Below are 25,875 nucleotides of genomic sequence, written 5' to 3' on the forward strand. Positions count from 1 at the left end.
TATTCATAACTTGACTCGGAACACTGTCCTCCATGATTCAAATATTTGTTTACTCTACATTGTACATATTGGGATTTTGTTTTGAAAATGTTCTGTACATTATCATAGACTTTGATTTGTTCTAGTCTAAAACATGTCAAATGCTAGATAAACAATTGTTATATTTTGAATTGTTGAATATTTTAGTGTGAGGTCATACCATGTTAATCACCCAATAAGTCTAAAAATTTGATGGGTTGCATCTCTAAAATCCCTAAACTGATTGACCTAAATTTGAGTACCCTTGTCTGCTTAAACCAATTGGTTGAATTGACATGGAAAGAGCCTATCACAACTTGACTGCAATCAAATCAAGCTATATTTCTAATAAATTAAATTTATTTTTTCTTCTTCAGAATGTAAGCCATCTGTGTCCAACTGGGTATGGAATTCAAAGCCTGACAAGATTGAAACAACTTCACGAACAGTAACAAGGTCATCATTGTCTCCATCCAAAAAAGTTATACAAATTTCAAAACAATTGACTGAATCATCTACATTTAGTTTGAGTAAACCAACTTACTCAAATGATACAGCGTCTGCTACTGAATCCAAAGCTATAGCGGGTGCAAATGATAAAAATGTGTTCATTAATGTTCATGAACAGGAAGAAAAGAAGCTTTCTAAAAAGGCACGATATAGACGTAAGAAAAAATTAGAAAAAGAAAAACGTTTACTTTTAGAGAGTGAACAACTTTCAGATTCTAAACCTAGTACTTCTAAAGGATCTCATACTCCTGTTTTTAAGCAATCTATAGATCGTTCTAGGTCTAGGTCTAGATCTAAATCTCCACAAAAACCTTCAGGAACTGATTCACAAGACAGTTCAAAAAAACATTTACCAAAGCCACAGCAGAAAAAGCCATTAAGAAATACAAAAGGACCAGAAAGTCACCTACGCAATATTCCAAGAGGTTCTTTTGAAAGTACAGATGGTGATATCTCAACAGAGAATTTGAGTAAAATGCATTTGCTGATATTTTTGGATCTTGATAATTGGACAGGATTCTTTAAACGTTTACCACAGTGCTTGCCTGATAAAACATTTGTATGGACATTTTATGGTGGAAATACATCATGGAAAGAACCAAAGTAGGTGTAAATTGGCTGTGTATATGAAATACCATTGTGTCCAAACCTTTTCCTCATTCAACATACTTCCTTGAGTTAATAAGACTATGTCAAAATCAGATTTCGGGAAAGTACATGCTAGTTATCGCACACCACAGATCCTAGTTTCACTCTAGGCATCGACAAATCTGAAAAGAGAATGCAAATTAGACATGGTTTTCTGTTACATGCCACTCTTCTTTATTGAGATTGTCTTGAATGTGCGCAATTGAGACCCATATAAGGTGTTACAGAGTAGCAGTTATTTTATGTTAGATAGATTTGATTTGTAAATGGTTTTTATAATTTTAGAGCCCTACCATTTCTCAAGTTAAAGAAAGATGGATGTTTTTATCTTCACAGTCAATGTGGTAAAACTAAAGATGCTGCTGATTTTGCTATTTGTTTCACTGTGAGTTGTCTTTTTGTTTGATATATTTTTCATCAGTAAAATAGCAGTCACATGCAGCACGTTTTAGGTGTATATTTAAAACAGATATAGATGTGGGCGTATAAAATTTACCTCAGTGTACATCTTATTGTATTGATGGATGCTTCGAGAAAAGTCATAATTCTGGTTTTTATAAAGCTTATTGGTTTTCTCAATAATGCTAATGATAATTAGACTCTCAATGTAAACTGTAAAACATAATATAAATTTCATTTCAATTTGACTCATTTCATTTTGACTCTCTGTTCTTCAGATTGGTAAAATGGATGATCGACTACCAAAACAAATTCCATTTGCCATTCTGTCTGGTGATCGAGGTTTCTGTGAAATTGAAAATCAGATGAGACATTCCTCTCGAAGAACTGTTGTAATTGATCCACATGAAGCTGGTAAAAGCAGTGAACATATGCTTTATGCTATGATACTCAGTGTGATGAATTCCTAAATTGGACGTGAAATATTGTAGGCCTTGATCTAATTTCCTTATGTTCCAGTTTAAATTGGAAAGCTTGAATTATTGTTTTTGTATAAGTGCTATATCAAAATAAGGCAAAAGTCAATCATACCAAATTGTGTGAGCGGCGATTATTTTTGGGGTATTTAAAGGTTATTATGGTACATACTCATTGACTGAAAGAAGATATCAGTATTTTATTTAAGTTTATAATGTAATATATTTTCTATGCAGAGTATCTTTCTCATGTTGTTGATCAAGAGCAGTTACGTCCTCACTTTAAACTCAATACTATTGATTATGATAAATAAAATTTATTGCTTTTCTCTGCATTTTCCAACCTACTTTCATAATGGAGATATCCATAACATTAAAACCAGTAAACCTTAGTATTGTCTACAAGTCTACCTTAAAATTCACATTACCTTTTACATCATAGATTTGAGAAAATACCAAGCTAATATAGTTGGAAATTGAATTAATGCAGATCTCAATGACACAGTAGGGAGAGAGGTGCAGGGTCTCACTGTTATGTTACAGATTAGGATGAGATTGCATAAACAAGGTTACATCGTTAGTTATGACACTGGTTTTTCACATAATTTTGGCTATTATGGAAGGTTTATTAATATTGTTCAATAGTACATTAATACATCAAATTAGCATCTATTCTTTAAGGGTAGATATTATACAATTACTTATTAAAACCAATGAGCAACACGGTTAACCCCATAACCCCACTGTTAAAGTGCAAAACAGTGAATCATTAAACTTTGGTTTTGTCAAATAGATTTAACAAAATCACAACCAAACGGACGGAAATTGTTACAATATTTCTTAGTAATGAATTGCACGGTTATTAATCGATATCTTAAATTCAATATTCGGGTAAACACTAGTAAAATACTTACACATTTACATAATCTGTCTACTAAATAAGAACAAAGATTACAGATTAAGATATAACAACAATGTAAGTTCTTTTTTTATTTCATAATACTTTGCGTCCATATCTTATAATTCATGTTAATGCTTGTTATATTGTTAGGAGTGGGATTGAAAGATAACATGAAGAGTTTTGAAAGATAAAGTAGTCGATTATATGAATGAATAAATGTAAACAAATGCACGTGGGTCGTCTGTCAGCTGTGGGGTTCTAAAGGAATCATTATTATACTCTTCTATTTAATGGTTGATTACTTCGATGAATTCTCAATTTCAATGGGCAGTTGATAACAGTAACAATGAATAAAAATGACCCATTTTTTGAAAAGTTCTTGAAGTCGTCATTTTTTGTCATTAGGTCCCTACTAAATGTTCTAATTTGAACTTATTTATGTATTTCCATTCGGTGCTCCCTCATACATATTCATATAATTCCGAATATGGCCAGCAAGACCATCCTTGGATTACCTTTACCGGATGAAGCTCCTCCCACGTTTTTGATTGGTTAATGTGTTTATCAAAACATCCTGCATTGTTTTAGTCAGGCCATTTTGGCTTTGGTTAATACTACGTCTGTACTATTAGACCGTTAGTCCTTATGTGCTACTAAAAATACTTTCAAAATGAATAGATGTCACTTGGGACTTTCCAAGCTATCGTCAGTGTCTGCATATGGCATTGGGATTAGGCCTATTAATCGAAGGCAATTATCAATTTCCAAAAAATATCTTGCATCATCCACTGCCTTGGAGAAAATCTTACCCAGCCAAGATGTATTCCCAGAGAGACATATTGGTCCAAATGAAAGGGAGAAAAGGGACATGCTGAAATTTATGGGCCTCCAAGTAAGTATTTAAATTAGTTTAATTAATTTTAAATATTCATATAATGTATTGTTTATGATAGTTTGCCTGTTTATAATATCAGTTAGCCAGAGCAATGTTATGGTCAACTGTATAATAATGATATAATGAATTCCAAATATAAATATATCTTAATATTAATTAATATTCTAATCCATGTTTTCTAGTGATTAGTTTTTGGGTTGACAGTGTAAGTGCATAGTGTTTGTAGGTGCACATTAAATGCAGTGAAATAATATGTATATAATTGCTATATTTAATACTTTGAAATACTGCTAGGACTTTAAAGTACATAACCATTCACTAAAAGTAGGCTATTTATTTTGCCCTAATTTTGTATCAGAAATTCTAAAAGTGTGTCAAGCTATTCTCATTTGGCTAAACCAGTTCTTACCAGTTTCTTCATATTGCATTTCTACCATTATGTTTATACTTGTCTTCTATCAAAGAGTCTTTTACTCTGATTCTTTATAAAGATATCTTGGACTGAATGATCTGAAATATGTTATATATATTATGATTTATCTTTTTAATTCATCTAGATAATTAAATATTTATTGAATATTAACTACTCTGATTATTATTTGAGTACCATATGTGAACTGTAGTGTACGTATTAAATGAAATAAGACCTTCACAAGTTGTTACACATTCATTTGTTCCTTTTTCAATGATGTTATGTGATTTTACATCTCTTTATGATGGTCTATTTTAGCCCCTATATTTATAATACCCTGTATAAGATTGTGAAAAGATATAAAGTTTCTCTTGAATTGATTCTTTCTATTCAATTCAGTGCAAACCTGAATGCAAATTGATATCTTTATCATAAGTGTCTTATTTAACTTTTAAGGGAAATGGCCACAGTATAAAGGGTAGTGAGGTATGTCATGCTAGTGGCTATGATACATGTCATGCTAGTGGCTATGATAGATGTCATGCAAGTGACTATGATACATGTCATGCAAGTGACTCATAGTGGCTATGATACATGTCATGCTATAGTGGCTATGATACATGTCATACTAGTGGCTATGTTACATGTCATGCAAGTGACTATGATACATGTCATGCTATAGTGGCTATGTCATACTAGTGGCTATGATACATGTCATGCTAGTGGCTTTGATACATTTCATGCTAGTGGCTATGATAATGTCATGCTAGTGGCTATGGTACATGTCATGTTACTTGCAATGATACATGTCATATGCTACTTGCAATAATACATGTCATTCTACTAGCTGTGTTATAAAATAACTAATAACGTTTATGCATTAGTAAGTACATACTAGATTAGATTATAGCTAAGATATCTCATGTTCAATTGTAAGAGTGTAAAGATTTAGGTGTGTTAAAGGGATTGTTAAGAGGTTTTCTAAAAATGTATATTGTATATATATAGATTCGCACCATTCCAATTTTCAATCAGACATCTGTAATTCTTGTAATTCCACTTATACTATACGTTTATAAGGTCGCTATCTCAAAGATTCTTATATGTCTATAGCAGCTATAGATAGTGACGTCACTAAACGCTTACTTTTAGTGGAATTGCATGAGCCACACAGTCTGACTAAACATTGAAAAGGTGCAAAAACCTCTTTGTAATCCCTTTAAAGGAAGAAAGATATGCCATATTAGGGGTAGAAAGATATGCCATATTAGGGGTAGAAAGATATGCCATATTAGGCGTAGAGAAATATGGGGTGACTGATATGCCATATTAGGCTTAGTGAGATAAACCATATTTAGATTGTCCATATTATCCAGCTGGAACACTCCCACTTTAAATAATGATAAAAGGATTAATAATTTCAACAAAATTCATTACATAAAGAATCATACTTACATTTCTTCAATAAATATATTTATAAATATATTTCTTCTCAAATAGGTTTTCATATTTGGTTTTAATAAAATAGATAGCTTATATGAATTATTTTGATATTGAAAACAGTTTTGTAGCCACTAAGAGGTTAAGATGTTAAAAGATTTTGGTGGCCTTGAACTAAAAATTTGTGTAATATCAATAATTATCTACTAATATTTAAAAAAAATAATTTGTTAGCGGTTAATTTTCTATGGTACAAAGTGTTCCGACTTAAGTTTTTTGATAGTTAATTGCATATTTATGGATAATTTCTAAGTTTTTTGGATTTAATGGATTATATAAGGATCCTGTTATGTTATTCATAACACCAGGTAAATCTACTGATGAATATATATGCTCTTATTGGCCAAGTTTAAAATTTGGTAATTTTATGTTCATTCTAAGACGTAGTATCACTTTAAACTCAAATAATGCCACGCTGCTCATGAATCTTGCATTTTAAGATGTAGTATTCCTTTAAAAAGTAACCCTTGCATAGATTTTTTTCTGTCCTTGAACTTATGTAACAGATATCATATCCGCCAGTATAACTAATGTCTGTTCAAATTAGCTCCTTTGCAACTTTGGTCTACTTTTGCCACCTGATTAATGACGCTTGACAAATGACATTCATAATGTAGTCATTGTACTGTATAATAATAAGAATAAATTATCTGTAAAAGAAATTTATTTTCACATGCTTACAAGAAAATGTACATCTGTCCCCTCAAGCTCGAGAAGCTCATAGATTTCTACATTTTTCATTCTAATTTGATGAAAATTGGAGGGACAAGTAGAATGATCAGCTCTCTATGCAATCTCTAGATTTCTATGAAGGCTTTCAAAATTATATGAATGACTTGTTTACAAAAAAAAAAGCCTCTCAGTCCTCTAACAGCTTAAATTTTGATTTGGATGATACTATGCGTTTTTATGTGGATTTCTGAGATGTCCTTGTGGATCCTCTAAAGTGTTAGATATTAATATTGAATATAAACTATAAAAATATATTTGCACAACATTGGTTTTGATTTAATGTTGTTCGGTTCTTTTTAGAGTATTGCCTTATTTAGAGAAGCCTTATTAATTTTAAAGAATGAAAACAGTAATTGATTTGAATTTTTAGAGTATCGATGAGCTAGTCACAAAAACTGTTCCCCAAGATATATTATTAAATAGGAAGTTAGATATAGACCAGCCATTAGGTGAGTAACATATATATTACATATTTAACACATATCATTATCTGACATTTACTTATACATCTTCATGCTTTTGAGGGGGTTTTCCTCAGAAATTTTAATGCTGTATATATAAAATGAGTCTTCCTAGCATGGCATCTTAACAAAATTAAGCAGGGCAATCAAGTAGGTCAAGTGATTTCTACTCTCTGACCATGGTTTTTCAGAATAATATTCTGTTATCAGTTATATATGCTTGCATGTGGATTATAAAATTGATATGGTATGTTTATCATATGCATATTGATGAAATTTCAGAATAGTTTTTGGGGTACTATCCTTGACACGCAAGAAGCTTAAGTTATTATCATATCATATTGTAACTTAATATTTATTACATATATTATGTTCAATACTTTTTTTAGTACCGGTAATTGCCCATGACTTTTTAAAATTCATCAGAGCAGTGTGATTTTAATTTATTGCTACGATATGAATACATGTATATATATAACTATATATAGATTTATACCAAAGCTGTTGAATTACAAATGAATATGAAAAAAATGGTAATTTAAAGATACTTGTATCATTTCCTACAGCTACTGGTAACAATATGTTAATGTATGCCTTATGCCTAGCAAACTATCTTTATGTGAACTGGAATATCAAGTCCAAAATAGTACTACTGAGAGCCTTAGATTGTCTCTGGGTTAATGAAAATATGAACTGTGGTTTAAAGTTGTTTGAAATATGGATTTACAGATGGGAAATTCTTGGTCTGATTTTGAGTTATTTTCACACCTGAATTTTGAGAGTGAAGAATGTATATTTCAGATGTGAAATGATCAATGGGACTGAACCAAAAAAAAAATGAATGCTTTATTTTGAATTTTAGTGAAATTACTGAAAATATCCATTTTGACATCATAAGCCTGAGAGTAGCCATCACACTTTAAAGTACAATTTCTTTTTAAACTTATACAATATCCGAGTCAAAGTAATTATAAATGCGTATTTACTACTATTCAAATTCAGTACAGCAGAAATTAAAAATCCATCACCTGAATGACTCATATGATTCATATTATTCAATTCTGTTTAAAGTTATCTGAACTGAACTGATTGCATTGAATTTCCATGTAACGCAAGATTACCTTAAAAAAAATTGTTATCAAAACATACATCTAATAGTTACAGTAAACAATCCTTTAACCTATTTAAAAATCATTTAGTAAGTCGAAAGAAAAAAGTGCAACAGTGTATACATCATGTGAATTAGGTACATAATTACTTAAAACACTGAGATATATGGATATAGTGCTTCTGAATTTATTATATTATAAACGTTTTCGAAACACGTACTGTTAACTATATTCAAGTAGTATGTAATAAATTCAAAAGTAGTATATCAGTACTGCTGAAAAATATAGGTTAAATCCAATTGTGAATTGAAATTAATGAACATTGGTTATTATTTAGGTGAACATCAACTGATAGAACATCTTAGAGGTATAGCATCTAAAAACGAGATATGGAGAAGTTATATTGGTATTGGTTATTACAATACTTACGTACCACATACAATCATGAGAAATATCTTCGAAAATCCTGGATGGTATGTTAATTAGTCTAGATACCCTATAATTGTGTATATAATATACAAGGCTTTAAATTACTTAGCTTGTAGTCATTTGATATTTACAAGATTTAATTAAATTGGTAAATAGTTTAAAATGCTACGTATCATATAAAGTAAACTTTTCAAGGCAAGCATTTAGAATTGGTCTATGGTTGCATAATTAAAAGGAGAAACTACTTGTTGTCAACTTTTAACTGACCAAATAAGAAATACTCTGTTTTCTTCAATAATGATTAAATCCTGAGAATGACAATTGCTCAAACAGCACAAATATCATGGCAGCCTAACGAAAAAATTGCTGTCTAATATAATCTTTATATGCTTTAGAAATCAATTCATGTCCTTTTATTTTTTTTTTAATTAGCGTATGCATGTATTATTACAGGACAACCCAGTACACACCCTACCAAGCTGAATTAGCTCAAGGGAGATTAGAAAGTTTGCTTAATTTTCAAACGATGATTTGCGATTTAACGGCATTAGCCATTTCCAATGCATCATTGTTAGATGAGGCTACTGCTGCAGCAGAGGCTATGGGACTATGTTACAAGTAAGTCATATACTGAGTGTTGTTATTTTGTTCAAAATATTCATTACTTTCTTATGGATTAGAATTTGGGAAGATATTGGGATACCTTCATGATTTTAAGTGCGCTACTCTTTCTCATTCTTTGAAGTCAATTATACCTTTCGCTGCTCTAAATGCTTGTTCTTATTGCTATAGAGCTAATAAAAGAAGAAGGTTCTATGTTGATGTTAATTGTCATCCACAGAATATAGCTGTCGTTAAAACTAGAGGAGAGTAAGTAACAGAATAATTCACTCCTGATTCTTGTTCTCAATGTGTGATAACTGTGTTAACTGCCATTGCCAAAAGAAGTTGAATAGAAAATTTCATGCAGTTTTCTGTAAAATGCAAGTTTGAATCATTCTAATAAGTGAGCATACATGTGTAGTTTTTCTGTAATTACAGTAATACAGTAATGAATCTTATTAGTTGTTGATTAGACTGTATATTCTATTATAGTGCACTAGGGATAGAAGTTATAACTGGTAATTGGAGAGAAATGGATTTTTCAACACATGATGTTTGTGGGGTTTTAGTTCAATATCCTAATACAGAAGGCAGCATTGAGAACTACTCTGGTCTGATAGAAGATGCACAAGCTTGTGGGGTAAGTTGACAGCGAAGTTGGTGAAAACTTGATCAGATCTTCTGATTTCTTTTGGTATTTTATTTGTAACCAGTTTCCATTACATTTTCAATAATTTATCACATTTTGATAAATCTAACTTCACTGATATATTCCTCATGAATAGTTCATTAGCAGTCACCAACATTGCCAAACGTTTTGGGTTTCAGAATTCGTTTTATGGATTAGTAAAGGTTTTTTTTTCTTACTTTAGACACTAGTGATAGCAGCAACAGACCCCCTGGCTTTAGCTATCTTGAAGCCACCTGGGGAACTAGGGTTTGATATTGCTCTTGGTACAACACAGAGATTTGGTATTCCACTTGGTTATGGTGGACCACATGCTGCCTTCTTCGCATGTAAAGAAAAATATACTCGTATGATGCCTGGTCGAGTAGTGGGTGTTACAAGGTAGATCTTTAATGACTTAATCGTACTTTATTTACAGATGTTCTGATTAAGCCAGAGCTTAAAATGTCTACATAGAGGCTTAACTTAGCACCTAAGCTTCCTTGCTTCCCAAGATGGTAAATTTACCTTACTCATGCCCCTTTATTTGTATATACCACTAAAAATATGATTAATACTCCAGAGATTCAAGTGGTAAACAAGCTTTAAGATTAGCTTTACAGACTAGAGAACAACATATACGTCGTGATAAAGCCACCAGTAATATCTGTACAGCACAGGTGAGAATGATTGAATCAAGTTCTTGAAAACTCACTGATGGTCACAATTAAATCATTATCAAAAGTCTTGCAAGTTATATTCAAAATTTGTATTTTCAAGCACGCTCTAGATAACTCTAGTTGAAAGAGTCTAATTCCATACTGATTTTTGGTATTCAATCATGATATTGTACGTACAGAGAAAAACCAAGTTGAATAGTATAATATTATTGTAATTTTTTTCAGGCTTTATTAGCTAATATGTCAGCTATGTATGGTTGTTATCATGGTGCCCATGGGTTAAAACAGATAGCTAATAGAATTCATAATGCTGCTAGGGTGGTAGCTGAAGGTAGGATATTTCTTACAACAAATCCAATGTAATCTATCATTGCATCCTGTTGGATTATTTTACTGCAGTCCTAATTATCTTATTTAAGTTAAGTACAATCATGGGAACCAAATTCATGGATTTGTCCTCAAAGGTATTCCTATTTTCTCAAAGTATTTTGGCAAGTCAAACGTAACTTTTCACACCATTGTTTGTTCACTCCTCTTCATTAACATTTCATTTACAATACTTTTGTGTTTTAAATTTCGTGAACTTTTGAATTGGCCGAAACCATGAAAGAAACGAAAAATTAAATTCCCACGTATTTTGATGATTTCACAGTTCTTTATTCCTCTATATTATGGATTTATAGAAAAATGCACTTATACGTCCATCGTATTTTTATAGGTTTACAGAGAGGAGGGCACACCTTGACACATAAACGCTTTTTTGACACTATGAAATTTGAACCTAAAAACGGGCAACAAGAAATAATTGAGAGGGCAAATTCAAAGAAGATTAATTTACGTGTATACTCTGATGGTCATGTAAGTTTTACATATTTATTTCCCTTGTGTGATACATGGGAAAATATTAAATCTTTTCAACATCTTAATGTATTTGGATAAAAGGGGAACACCTTACAGGAATCAGGGGTCAGTATTTTTCCATAAAAAAAAAAAAACGTGAAATACATGTAATTTTTGATTGGGTGCATACTTGTAATACTTGTATAATTTTTGATACAGATTGGTATTGCCTTGGATGAGACAGTGGAAGAAAATGATATAAAAGATTTATTAGAGGTTGTAGGATCACCTAATAATGCTGTAAGTAGGACTTAGTATTCTCAATAGTTAAAGTAACATTGAGATAGTGAAACTATTTCTATTTTGTAGTTGCACACAAAAACTCATCTTTGTAAAAGTTGATAGAAATAAGAATTTTATATTTATCATTAAGTGTTTAATTTTTCTAAACTTTGACTTAAAAATTTAACAATCTATAACATATTCCAGGAGGAGCTCTCTCAGGCTATTATCGATTCCAAAGATGTCACCATGAAAAATACAGAATTTGCCAGAAAAACAGAATTCATGAAACATTCAGTGTTTAGAAGGTAAATTTATCGTATAAAGTGACCTTTTTGAAGTGCAAAATTGATCTTAAAACTATGCTTAACTAATATATACTTACTGCCACTGGTATCCAGGATAGCTTGAAATGACTCCCAATAATTCCCTTTGGTGTTTCAAAATTGAATTTAAAACTCCCTTTTTTATATACATCTTTAATGTTCTATTTTACCAGTTGAATATAGAAATGAATTTAGAATTAATTTTTTCAGGTATCAGTCAGAAACTAATATTGTACGTTATATGAAAGAATTAGAAAATAAAGACTTATCTTTGGTACATTCAATGATACCACTTGGTTCTTGTACCATGAAGCTAAATAGTACCACAGAAATGATGGTGAGCAAATATTTTAAGTGTCTTCTCATATATGTTAACCTTTGGCCTTTGTTGATACTTACCCCGATCAACGTTGGCTAAATTTTCTATTGAGTTGCTCACAATTACTTGACAGCTAGTAAGTAAGTCTAGATATATCTTGGTTTGTATATACATGTATGATTCTCTAAATAACATTGTATGTTGTTATTTATTTTCAAATGGTTTTTCCAGCCCTGTACTTGGAGTGAATTTGGCAATATTCATCCATTTGTTCCCTCCAACCAAGTTGCTGGTTATATGAAAATGTTTGAGGAATTAGAGAAAGATTTATGTGAAATAACTGGTTATGATAGAATTTCATTACAACCTAATAGGTAAGATAGTGTTTATAATCTATAATAAGATGAGGGTTTTAGTTTTCACCATTTACATTCTCCAATCCAATTTAGCACTCTCATACCACCCAAAAAAAAAATTATCTTAAAATGGTTCTTTCCCTTTCCCTTTCCCTTTCCCTTTCCAAATATATGCTTTTCTGTTTTATGCCTCAGCATAGAGTGATAAGGCACCAGAAAAATAAAATGTGAAATTGCTCATTCTTCATTTCTTGTTTATTGTAAAACTATTATTTTTCAGTGGAGCTCAAGGAGAATATGCTGGGTTAAGAGCTATAATGGCATATCTAGCTAGTAAAGGAGAAACTCACAGAGATGTAAATATTATACTTCACATATTTTGATCAACTGCCATAACCCTGATTATAAGTCAAAAGTTCATAATTTTATGCAATTTATCTTATTTTGTTGATATGAATAGTCTACTTTATTTTGAGGAATGTAGGTGGTAAATGTATTTCAAATAATTTTCTCAAATCTAAACAAAACCCATACAGATCATCATGTTCAGGTCTGATAACAATTGGACAACTGTATGGTGAATATTTCAAAATGCTTTGATATATACATGTCTGTCGCTTGTCAGGTTTGTTTGATTCCTGTCTCAGCCCATGGTACCAATCCTGCTAGTGCTCAGATGGCTGGTATGAAGATTCAACCTATAAAAGTTGATAAGTATGGATCAATTGATATGACACACTTTACTGATATGATTGAAAAACATAAAGATGAATTAGCTTGTTTAATGATAACTTATCCATCAACACATGGTGTGTTTGAATCTGGAGTTCGGTAAGTTTATGTACTTCTTTTATTATGTACACCTTCTGGAAAAACAACAAATCTCCCAAGTCTTGGTTGGAAAATTGTCAGTCATAGCTTAGAAATTATGTCATTGTGGATTGTAGTTTTGATATAACGGTAAGGATTTTTCCTTGCTTTGATTTGCTTTTTCAAATTTATTTCACCCCACTGGTCAAAGTACTTTATTTCTTCTGAACTAAAATGGAAAGAGCTAGAACAGTTGTATGATAACTATTCTTATTTCAGTGAAATTTGTGATATTACACATGATGCTGGAGGTCAAGTATATGTGGATGGTGCCAATATGAATGCTCAGGTAACAATATCTTTGAATTAACATGTTTGATAAGAACATGTTCTTTATTTTAAGATGAATAATTTATCAAACAAACATGATTAGAACATGAAATAAGGCATCCAGCCATCTTTAAAGGTTTTCTGTTATATCAGTTATTGAACATGATTTGAATAATATTTTGAAGACAAAGTGATATCTTTACAAGTACATGTATATAAAAAATTTTTTCAACATAAAAATGAAATATTTCAGGTTGGTATATGTAGACCTGGTGATTATGGTTCTGATGTTTCTCATCTTAATCTACATAAAACATTCTGTATACCACATGGTGGAGGAGGGCCAGGAATGGGTCCTATTGGAGTGTAAGTAAATACTAGTTTGTTTGGCACTAAATGTTTTCTGTTGCTAAATGTTACAGATTGTGTGCAAAAACATTCCAATTTTTATAAGCCAAATCAAAGTCCAGATGTAGTTGTAACATTTTTTGCTCTTATTCTCAATACATTTTCTTTCAGGAAAGAACATTTAGCTCCCCATCTGCCAACACATCCTATTATTTCACCATTACCTGGTTCAGATTCACAATCATTTGGTGTTGTATCTGCTGCACCATTTGGTTCGAGTTCTATATTACCAATATCCTGGTCCTATATTAAGATGATGGGAAGTGATGGATTAAGACATGCAACAGAAATTGCTATTTTAAATGCTAACTATATGAGCCAAAGGTTGAAAGGATATTTCAAGACCTTGTATACTAATGAAGAAGGTATGTGTGCAACAAATATTTATTCTCCATCTTTTTCAGTACTTCTATACACTACACACTTTATACAATTACTGTTTTACTTAACAATGTGAGGTTTCAACGATGGCCTCGAGTCTTTATCAAGCTAAAAGTGTGAATAAACAACATAAAAATACCCTATTTATTGAAAGAGTGAAAAATTCTATATCTACTCACGTGTGAACTATCTTTTTACTTTTAGGTTACATTGCTCATGAGTTTATCATAGATTGTAGAGAATTTAAAAAGACAGCTGATATAGAAGTTGTTGATATCTCTAAAAGATTACAAGATTATGGTAGGTTTTTTATATTATCAGATTATAGTGTGATAAATGGCTGCATATACTATCTGGATTTAGTTTGAAATGCATAACTATATAGAATAGAGCTTTTAAACCAGGCTTGTTTATAAAACTGTGTCCTAATATATTTTCAGGGTTCCACTCACCAACTATGTCCTGGCCTGTGACTGGAACATTGATGATTGAACCAACAGAATCTGAAGATAAACAAGAATTAGATAGATTATGTGATGCTCTAATAGGTAATTATTACTCAATTATTATGAGTACTGTGAAAGGTGCTACTAATGAGCAGGTCATTTTCACTCCTGTCAGAACATTTAACTATTTGTCAACTTAATATCCTATGAAAATGAAGTACAAGGAGCCATGATAAATTGGCTAATTATCTCTTTTACAATTGCAGCTATTAGAAAGGAAATCAGTGATATTGAAGAAGGGAAAATGGATCGTAAAGTTAATCCTTTAAAGGTAAAATCTTCTGTGTAAATGTTAAAGTTCATTCCTTTACCTAATGAAATGTAAGTGTTGATTAACACATTTATATGATTTGATCAGTTGTTTACCTGTTATTTAATGCTCTCTCTGATAGTACATTTTAAACATTAATTAATATCTATGATTAATTAATATTAATCAAATATTCTAGATGTCTCCTCATACACAAGAAGTTGTGATGTCATCAGAATGGAACAGACCGTACTCTAGAGAAGAAGCAGCCTTCCCATTGGTAAGTTGAATTGTGTTGAATAAAACTTTTTGCCACTGTTTCCATGACTTTGAAATCAAACAGCATTTTCATAATATCTGAAGAAGATGAGCTGAATTATCTTTTTGTAGTTTTGACATTTGTTTCACAAACATGACTGGGATGTAATCTCATCCTTGTCATAAAAGGATGTATTCAGGGCCATTAATCTGTGGAGAATTCTGACATCAGACATAATGCAATAAGGCTGTATTCAATGTACATACTAATTTCTGTATTTTGTTTTGTTACTTCAGGAGTTTGTTAAACCAGGACATAAATTATGGCCGTCTGTTGGTAGAATAGATGATAAATATGGTGACCAGAATGTAGTATGCACGTGCCCACCAATGACTTTCTACATATCACCTTTTGTAGAAAAATCAGACTATGAACCCAAGAGAGCAAGAAAATAAAATCTTAATTAATAAGATGAATGAATAAAACTTTGATCTATTTGTACAGTTTAACCACAGAGAAAAATACACTATCAATTTATATTATGATATGCTCAACAAATTTTCTCTTCAAACATCGTTTAGTGCTATTTATTGATTAATTCCTATCAGTATTAATTGTATAATTATTTTGTTTTTTATTGTATTGTTTGTTTTGCTTTTTTTTTTTTTTTTTGCCTAAGCTGGTCTTATATATAATTTTTAATAGTTTTCATTATGTTATATGGATAACCAAAGTAATAACCAGAAATACTTAATGGTTTGATTGTTAGTTATAACAAATTTATGTTGTTTTTGCTTGTATAGGGCAGTAGCTAATAATCAACAATAATACTCTTATATTTTATATAAATACATTTTATAGGTAAAAGAATTGCTTTGATTTGTTCCTTTTGTAAGTGGTTGGGAACTCATCAGTCAAAGTGATCCATGCATTTAGACAAAGCTCAAAACTTAAGCTCAAAGTATACTTTTACATTTACTTGATGATACAATTTATTGTTACATTATATGATTATGAATTATAATTGTTATTATTATATTTTTCTGTTTATTATAAGAAATATGAAAGTTGTTTTTATTATTCATTGGTGTTGGTTTTGTACAGTATTTTAATATATCTATGATATGTACAGTTTAATTCTGGTGAAGGATTGTGTATAATTCGAATAATTGGATGGATTTCGACTCATTTTCTTTAGGAGTTTTTGTGGTCTAAATTTTCAACCTCTTGATATTAGCTGACTTTTTGCCTTTAATGCAATTTATCTTTGGGAGAAATATATATTATGGAATTTGAAAAGCCTATTTAATGTTACTATACATGAGGAATGTAATGGAAAATGAAATGTATTCGTTGAATATTAATTATTTTAAATTTATTTCATTCCTTCTTTAGAAGCAAGAATTTAGAGTTATAAACAGAATCTCTGTGAGACAAGAGTATACTGTACATTTAATGTTTATTGAAATTAAATTGTTTTATAAAGATTTGTAAAGTTTATCATCACAATGTCTTATTGTTTAATACTTAGAATTTATACCTCTCTTACTTTTACATCTTTTCATTGGAAATAATAGAAACATTTTGTAACTTATATATATCATAAATGAATCATTACTTAAATTGAATAAATGATCAACAAAATTGACTTGTTATATGAATTCAGAGACCGAACTATTTTCTAATAGATCTTGTTCATTTGTCATGTCAAACTTGTCTAAAAGTAAGCAAAAGAAGCGATTTTTACAAATTTAATGATGTTCATATTGACAAGTATAGTTTCAGACTCGTATTCTGGACAAATTTAAACAACGTTACAGTCGCACCAGAATTGAATTTTTCCTGTCAAATCAAAAATATTCAAAATAGCATTTGCAGTTGCATGCCATTTGGCCGATTGTTATGGCACAGCAAAGAACCTTCCATGCTTTTTTATACAACAGAAATATTGATATAATGTCATAGTTCATACAATGCATGGAGAAAGTTTATTTCTATGAAAACGACCACATTCTTTCCAATAGACAACTGATGAGTTGGTTTGCGATTTCTTCACCGGGCGAAATGTCGCGTGGTCGATTTATCTCACAAAGCCGCTTATATCACTGCAGAAAAAACATTTTTAAAAAACATTTATATGATGTAATTGATAACAGAAGAGAATAAATATCTGATAACTCTTTTAGATCTTAATAATTTATTGATTATTCTTTTTGGGACAATTATCCACAGTTCATTGCTTTGCTTTAAAATTGGAGGTTGATGTTAGGATTTATTTATGACTTATGCGGCCTTAGTTGTAGTAAACATGGCCGAAATTATTCTTCTGTGCCACGTCGAATGTCCAGTATGTATTCGATTTAGTCCTTAACAAGATCCAAACCCCTCAGTTCTTTTGTTTCAGAACAAGAAAACCCTTCCTCTTAAATCGATACTGTATTGATTTTGGATACATCTGTTTGATTGATATGATTTCTGTTTCAATAAACTTAACAACTGTGTTGTTATTCATAACGACATAATAATAAGAAATTGAAAAGATATAATTTGTTTTATAAATGTCATTGTCCAAACCATTGAATTGACCATAACGATGATAAAAAGAAACAGAAATTAATGTTGGTTTCCAGTTTTCAAATATGCAGGGCAAGATACATTGATAGATTGAAAATCTAGCCACATTTGTTTTTGAAAATGTAGGCCTAGTAGTGTAGGCTAGTTGGCAGTAAAACATACTTTCATTCGCAAAATAAGATATAGATCTTGATTCTTGGTGAACACTGCTTTAGACCTGTACCAGTGCCTTCTATTGAATAGTTAACCACCCTAAGCACTAACACAGCTGGCCTGGGTAGGCTACAGTTATCATTAATATACATATTGATATATATAGAACAATGTTAAGCCTATAATTTTTTTTCTTGGATAATTTTATACATTTGTTGCTGTAGGCCAACTGTTAAAGTCAAATATTCTTGTTATGTAATTCAGCCTTGTCTTATTTTTCAGATGAAAATGTGAAGGGAATTATTATGTGTTCTGTGATCTGTCGAAAGTAACAGTGGTTACCCAGTTTCTGTCATGTTGACAAAAACTTCAAAGACAATTGCATTATGTTCTATTGCAAACTTTATCAACTCGGCAGATCGAGTTATTATGCCGATTGCTATTGTTCCTATGACAGATGAGTTTAAGTGGGGTCTGCATGGCCAAGGATGGGTTCTTAGTTCATTTGCCATTGGCTACATGAGCAGTCAGGTAATTTCAGTTTTTATTGAGCTTTAAGTACAAAAGTTAGAAATTGCTTTCAGATCATCAGACACTATATAGTAAAATACTGGTACTTAAATCAGTTTTGATTTAAAGGTTTCATTAGTTTCCAAAAAAGTGATTGTATGCATTGATTTCCAACGTATGAGTTAACAATCAAATATCAAATTTAAACTATTACAAAAATTTTATATTCCATCCATACCTATAATATTAGGCTTCCTCAAATATAGTGAACTTGAACATAACTGAATAACCTTCATATTTTTATTTCTTTCAGGTTGTAGGTGGAAGTGGTGCCAAAAAGTATGGAGGAAAATTGATTTTAACTATTGCAGTTTTACTCTGGTCCATGTCAACATTTTTAGTTCCTTTCTTCTCACATTCAATATGGGCCTTGACTTTGTCTAGGATATTTTTAGGATTAGGCGAAGGTTTAGGTGAGTAATAAAATTATATGTTGTCTATTTAGGAGCTCTGCTGATTTGTTCTGGTCCATTACTTTTCATGAAAACGTTTAATGCGAATATATAGAAATTGGAAAACGGCTTTGATTTTTCATCTTTCAGGTTTACCTACAATATTTCACATATTTTCTCATGCTATACCTGGTGAAGAAAGATCCAGAGCATTTGGTTACTTAGTAGCTTGTGGTTCAATAGGACAGACAGTGGCAGCTCTTGTAAGTCTTAAGATATATTTTTAATATATTTTTGGAAATAATTAAGGGGGTGCACAGTGCAGTTTTGTTGAGTTAAGCTGGAACGGCCCTTGATGGTTAATTATTCACAAATTTATTGAACTATTCACTATTGATATTAACTCCTGTGCATATTGGTTATTTAGATTTGGATTATATATGGTTCAATGAATGAACAAAAATTATCCCAACAATATCGCTAACAGCTTTACAACAAAGAGATTTGTTGCCAGATCAAAGATTTTCCTTGACACTTAGGTGTTGATTGCTTGAACGATAAGAACGAAAAATGTACACTTTTATTTTTTAATCCATTCTGTGTTTTGTGTTAATTCTAGGTTTGTCCACATTTACCATGGCAGTGGATGTTTTATTCATTTGGTTCTTTAGGTTTTATTTGGGTTTTAATTTGGACAATGTTATATACTGAGAACAGAGGAGCCTATGATGAAGAATTTGTTGACCCTCCAAAAGTAATTTATCTTTCCAATTTCATATGGCTTGGGGTAAAATACTTGAAAAAAGAAACCTATATCCTCTATTTAATTCTCAAACAAGTCTAAAGGGCTGTTGAACATGTTTTTAGGTTCACATAAACATTGTTAAGTCAGTTCTGCCATCAAGGAATGTGAGATACTGAGTCCCAGTAAAGATTATGTAAGATTGTGTATTATAACTAGTATGTCTTGCTGTGGATAGACAAGTCTCAAGACGGAATTAAAATATGGCTGTACTTCTAAAGAGACAAGAAACTCTTTTCTATGGTGCCATTTATTTTATTTCAAAATTTCATTTCAGGTGAACAATACAAATGTCAGATGGTCAGAATTTATCTGTCACTGGCCTCTATGGTCAATTTATATTGCTCATTTCTGTATGAACTGGTCAAATTATATTATAATGCAGTGGTTACCAACATATATGACCAGAAATTTAGGGGCCAATAAGAGTCATATTATGTTTACTGCAGTGCCTTATGTGATGAATTCTTTAATAGGAGTGGGTAAGAAACATTTATTTTTATAAATTTTGTATATTGTGGAAGTTTTGATGAAAATTTATACAAGTTGATACTCTTGAAAATGATAACTCAGGACCTCAGTTGTGGAAAAGACGCCATGATAGGATCATACATGTGTATGGCGTAAATTACTTTTTTTAAACTTAGACAATGTAAGGTGTCTGGTGTGGTGTATGATGCAGGATTATCGATACAGTAAAAAACAGAACAAGTGAACACACGAGGTATAGGACACAATTTGCTTCTACTAATTTCTACTGTATTGATAATCTGGCATCGTACACCACATCAGACAAATCTATTGTAACAATTAACATATAACATATTGTTGTGTATGTTGTCAGTCTGATTAGGAAGAAACTTGGGTCAATAAAATAAAAATAAGTAACATAGGTACATATCTTTGTTTCGGTGAGAACAGTTTTGGCTGGGTCATTTTGCTTCTCAGGTTTTGCTCTGTAGCATTACAAGACCAATTTAGTCTATTTAGGGACCTAATCATTGTGTTGAATTCTAGTACTTGATTAAAATTTTGTTCAGGGTTTAGAAGGTTGAAAAGAACATCTGATATATATTTCAGTTGCTGGTCATTTTGCTGATGCGTTAATTGGTCATAAATGGACAGTGTTATCAGTGAGAAGACTAATGACTAGTATTGGTTTATTAGGTCCTGGCTTATTTATGTTGTTTTTTAGTGCTGTCAATAATTTACCGTTAGCTGTTATGTAAGTAGATTTAATAGTTCTCTTGCTTTTTCCTCTGAAAAGTCTTGTATTATAGATTATAGTAATGGTTGATCAGTTAATCAAAAATTGTGTTGATTTTAAACATTTGTGTGACTCTTTTTAATTATTGTGAATTATTTCTCATTACACACTACATGAACCAAATCTGTTGCAGTAAATAGGTTTTTATTTTTGTACATAAAAGATTAATTATTTATTTTAATGGTATGATTTTTCTTTCAGTTTTGTTTCCATAGCATTAGGCTTAAGTGCATGTAATTCATCAGGACATTTAAGTAATCATGCTGAAATTGCTCCAAATCATGCTGGAATCACATTTGCTATATCAAATACTCTTGTAAGTCATATCTTTAGTTTCACTCTAATTGTTAAATACTCTTTGGTTTTAAATTATTTGTTTCATATTACATGGAATTATGTTTAACAAATCAACTTGGACAATAAACTGAAGCCTTAAGTTTTACATGCTTTGTGTCATTGAAGACTCGTCAACAGTAGGGAATTGAGAAATATTTGACTAATGCTGCTGTCCTCCAAATGTCTTAATTTTACGCACTTTGCTTCTACCAGAAGTATGATACCAAAAAATTGTAAATTGTTATAATGTGGTGTTTTTTTTTAACATATGTCTTAGCTGAAATTGACTTAAATTGGTATCTTCCAAAACACATCCATGGTATTCATGAAATATTAATATTATGTGTTATATTTTCAATTTGTTTTTCAGGCCACAATACCTGGTATAACCTGTGGACCACTGACTGCCGAACTGGTTATTCAATCACATGGTCGTTGGTTTCCTGTCTTCATTATTGCTGCCGGTGTCAACTTTGTTGGTGCCATTATTTATTTGAGTCAAAGCGCTGCCAGTCAGTTACTGTGATCAAATTTTTAGTATTCCACATATTAACGTGTTCAAATTATTTTGTGAAAAAAAAGGGTAAAATTTATTCCAAATTTATATAATATCAAAAGAAATCATGATATTTTTCTTAACTTTAATATTCAATTCTATGTATTCAAATTACTTCAATAACTACTTTAAAAGACTCCAATGCCCTTGACATTGCTCAAGAAAAGTAAAGATAGTACACTACGATATACAATACATATATAAGTTGATCATAAAATTATGTCAGTTGTGAATGTGCAGAAAATAAATTTGCTTTGTTTCGATCAAAATCCATTAATCTACAAATTTGTAGAAATGAATTGTAAATATACATTACTCTATCAGGTCAAACAACAAGATATATATTTTGTACAGTGTCATTTTAACCAGACGTCTGAGGTGTTTTGTAGATTTTATTGTATTATTTAAAACGTATTACATTCTTATTGTATGCAGCATGAGAGTAAAATTGCATTTGTTATCAGGAGGTTTTGATATCAAATCCATAAATTATGATTTTGTAGAGTTATCTGGTAAGAATTTTTTTTTTTTTGTGGTTGAATCATCCCTAACCTGTAAGCATCTTCACAATGTCAAGCTATAACAAACTTGCGAAGATGATCTGTGAGATGATAGATAATAAATAATAATCAATAATAATAGATGCTATAAAAGGGACCCATAGCGATCACCAGTTGCATATGATTGCGAATAAGATTTGTGTTTATGAGTTTTGTACACAACTATCGTGCAACTCGGCTGTGCATTGCGTTCGGGACTCATGACCACTTTCATTATTCACAACTGGTAATTGCTATAGTGTGAGAGTACCTTAACTTCTGTGCAGAATCACCTACAAAGACCAAAGGGATTTCATTGTCACAGGTTATCCGCCAAATCATTGAATTAAAATAATAGTTTGTTTTTATAAACTCTACTAATTGAATGTAAATATAATATATATATTTCTATAAATATCGAATCATTTGTCAACGATCATATTTTAATTTGTAAATATTTGTGTATAATTGTAAATAAGTCTATTCAAATATTTGTAGTTTATCTAATAATTTGACCCTTGCAAGTGGGAAAAGTTTTAACTGATTATGAACAGTATAACACGACACAGTCTATCTTCACTTGTTCATATTCAATGGGAAATAATTTATTGTGAACTGTAATCTTAGCATGTCAACAACTATTGCCTACCTCATTGAGCAACTGTCGAGGGATATTTAATGAGCACATAGGGCCTTGGGTTATTTTCCCATACAAACTACTTGAAGGCTTCTTGCATGTCAGCTCCCCAGGCCTGCATCACTGACAGGTATGACATGAATCACAGCAAATTGCCCCTTCAATTTAAATGCAAGAGTCTTAAAGGAATTCAATTTGCTGTTAATTCTTACTGATGTCAAAGTAACACATTCTTTAGTTCCTGACACTTTCAGTATCAGAATTTAATAAGAATTACATAATTTACAGTTTCATTTAGCACTTTTTTTTTTCTTTAATCCACAATTTTTATTATTTACATTTCATAATATATATATTTATCTTGATTGTATAGAGTATAATACACTATAAACATAACTGATATTACACAAATTCTTTATATACCATCTCTAGGGATACATAAATAACGGACAATTGGATCCAATTTATAGATGATGAATTTCAGTAATCAAACTTGTATTTTGTAATAGTTTCTACAAATGAAATATCAATATGGTTATATAAATGCATTAATTTTTTAGTGGATATAATCATATCTATTATTCATTCATTCAGAAAACAACAATGATTGCATGAACCCATCAGAAATGCAAACAATGAAGTCTTAGTGGTATCTAATGAATTTGTGTTAAAACCAGTTGAAAACATCTAGCATGTTAGTATCTAATATGCCATTTCATTACATCACAGAATTTAGATTTATGCTTGAGGGATAGAGAGGAAATAAGAGAAGAATACAGATTGTTGCTCAAATTAACCAATATATTATTATCATTGATAGATATGATACAACAGCAACATAATCAAATCGAAGTTTTTTGTCATCAAAACATTAGCAGTAATACATTATAGGCTCTATTTGGGTGAGCTTCAGATTTCCAAAACAGTAATCAAGAAGTTCAGGATATCCAAAACAGTAATCAAGAAGTTCAAGATATCCAGAACAGTAATCAAGAAGTTCCAGATATCCAAAACAGTAATCAAGAAGTTCAGGATATCCAAAACAGTAATCAAGAAGTTCAAGATATCCAGAACAGTAATCAAGAAGTTCCAGATATCCAAAACAGTAATCAAGAAGTTCAGGATATCCAAAACAGTAATCAAGAAGTTCAAGATATCCAGAACAGTAATCAAGAAGTTCCAGATATCCAGAACAGTAATCAAGAAGTTCCAGATATCCAGAACAGTAATCAAGAAGTTCAAGATATCCAGAACAGTAATCAAGAAGTTCCAGATATCCAGAACAGTAATCAAGAAGTTCAATCAGCTTCAAAGAAGTTCCAGATTTCCAAATTAGCTGTCAAACAGCCCAAACCCACTGTCTGATTTAAAATTTCTATCAATTCCTTTGGGGATTTTCCAGTCCTGGGGGGAAGTGAATATTTTGGTATGCTGAGAATCTCTTCGGGAGACTCAAGAACTATTCTAACAAAAACTACTAAACAACTACTACAGAAGCAAGCAAGGCAAATTGTATATAAATGCAAAGAAAATTTTTTAAGAAAAAATAGAATATCTAAATCGTAAAATCAATAATCACCGTTCATTAATATACTTCATTAGACAAAAACAATAGAAACCACTCACATTAGTTTGTTAATGTTATTCATTACAATTTCAAACCTTTACATGCTTTCACTTCTTACAAATAACTTTTAAAACAGGGCTTTTTTCTACAATCATATGAACCAAATTTCTCATTTTACCAACTCTAAATATCATTAAAAGAAATGACCAAAAATCCAGAAATTGTTGCCATATGCATGATCTGCTCAAATTGATAGAAAAAACAAGATCATTTTTAGCTCCGTTCGAAATTAATTGTAATCCGTTAAAATATCCATCGACTATTATTGCAGAAATCTCATGAAACAGCTTTGGAACAACGAATAGAAATAGATGAAACAGAATTTCTCAGTTTAATGATCCTTAATTTTATAGTGCAACTTAAATTCACTTCTCTTCAAAGAAAAAAGCAACTAACATAATACATTTCTCATGATTATTCCAACCATTTCGGTAGTCCTACACAATCAACAGAACAATATTTATATATATAGTCATGATATTTGAACATTAAATAAATATGATTACATTTATACATTATAATTACAGTTGAACTTGGTTTAGTCTGTTATCATTATTTCATATTTTTCGGACAAACATTACTTGTATAAATGTATATATATTCGGACAAATATATTTATGTACATTCAGAGACATGTTAAACCAAACACACAAGTAATCCACAATTTCAAGTTGTTTTATGTATTTATAAACATAAATAGTCTGTACAATTTCAATTACTCTTGTACTCTCTAAAACGATTAAACAATTTTTGATTAGGTTTTTAATTACCCCTGTATGTATACAAATATCTTTCTTTGACTAAGAAGTCAAATTAGGTTTGAAAGTTAGCCAAAATATTGGTGATATTCATATTAAATTCCTAGTTATGATAGCATTCCTTAACTGCCAAAAAGCACATCTATTTGTGCACTTA

At 30.8% G+C, this 25,875-nt stretch overlaps 3 protein-coding genes across 3 annotated transcripts; all 3 read left to right on the top strand.

Moving 5' to 3' along the window:
• Positions 1-994: 994 nt before the first annotated feature.
• On the top strand, positions 995-2,045 carry LOTGIDRAFT_120571 (hypothetical protein; the record flags this gene model as incomplete). Its single annotated transcript, XM_009058494.1, has 3 exons — positions 995-1,131; positions 1,462-1,561; positions 1,854-2,045. Coding segments are annotated over 3 exons (429 nt in total), but the record flags the coding sequence as incomplete, so codon positions are not given.
• Positions 2,046-3,622: 1,577 nt separating this feature from the next.
• On the top strand, positions 3,623-17,147 carry LOTGIDRAFT_216694 (hypothetical protein; the record flags this gene model as incomplete). The annotated part of the gene is made up of 24 exons (XM_009058495.1): positions 3,623-3,844; positions 6,862-6,940; positions 8,399-8,534; positions 8,944-9,108; positions 9,283-9,360; positions 9,586-9,733; positions 9,966-10,162; positions 10,344-10,440; positions 10,666-10,771; positions 11,159-11,298; positions 11,500-11,580; positions 11,773-11,870; positions 12,099-12,258; positions 12,439-12,581; positions 12,844-12,919; positions 13,189-13,394; positions 13,653-13,722; positions 13,957-14,069; positions 14,223-14,476; positions 14,697-14,792; positions 14,933-15,040; positions 15,205-15,269; positions 15,448-15,528; positions 15,804-17,147. The coding sequence occupies 24 exons, from the start codon at positions 3,623-3,625 to the stop codon at positions 15,960-15,962; spliced, it is 3,078 nt and encodes a 1,025-aa protein (XP_009056743.1). The 3' UTR covers positions 15,963-17,147.
• A 664-nt stretch (positions 17,148-17,811) lies between these two features.
• LOTGIDRAFT_233052 (hypothetical protein) lies at positions 17,812-25,821 on the top strand. The gene is made up of 10 exons (XM_009058496.1): positions 17,812-17,854; positions 18,517-18,765; positions 19,058-19,217; positions 19,347-19,459; positions 19,816-19,950; positions 20,276-20,480; positions 21,079-21,223; positions 21,467-21,581; positions 21,972-23,646; positions 25,615-25,821. Exons 2-9 carry the CDS (start codon positions 18,589-18,591, stop codon positions 22,125-22,127), a joined length of 1,206 nt encoding a protein of 401 aa, XP_009056744.1. The 5' UTR covers positions 17,812-17,854; positions 18,517-18,588; the 3' UTR covers positions 22,128-23,646; positions 25,615-25,821.
• Positions 25,822-25,875: the final 54 nt, after the last annotated feature.

Source organism: Lottia gigantea, assembly GCF_000327385.1.
Source record: "Lottia gigantea unplaced genomic scaffold LOTGIsca_34, whole genome shotgun sequence".
NCBI lineage: Eukaryota > Metazoa > Mollusca > Gastropoda > Lottiidae > Lottia > Lottia gigantea.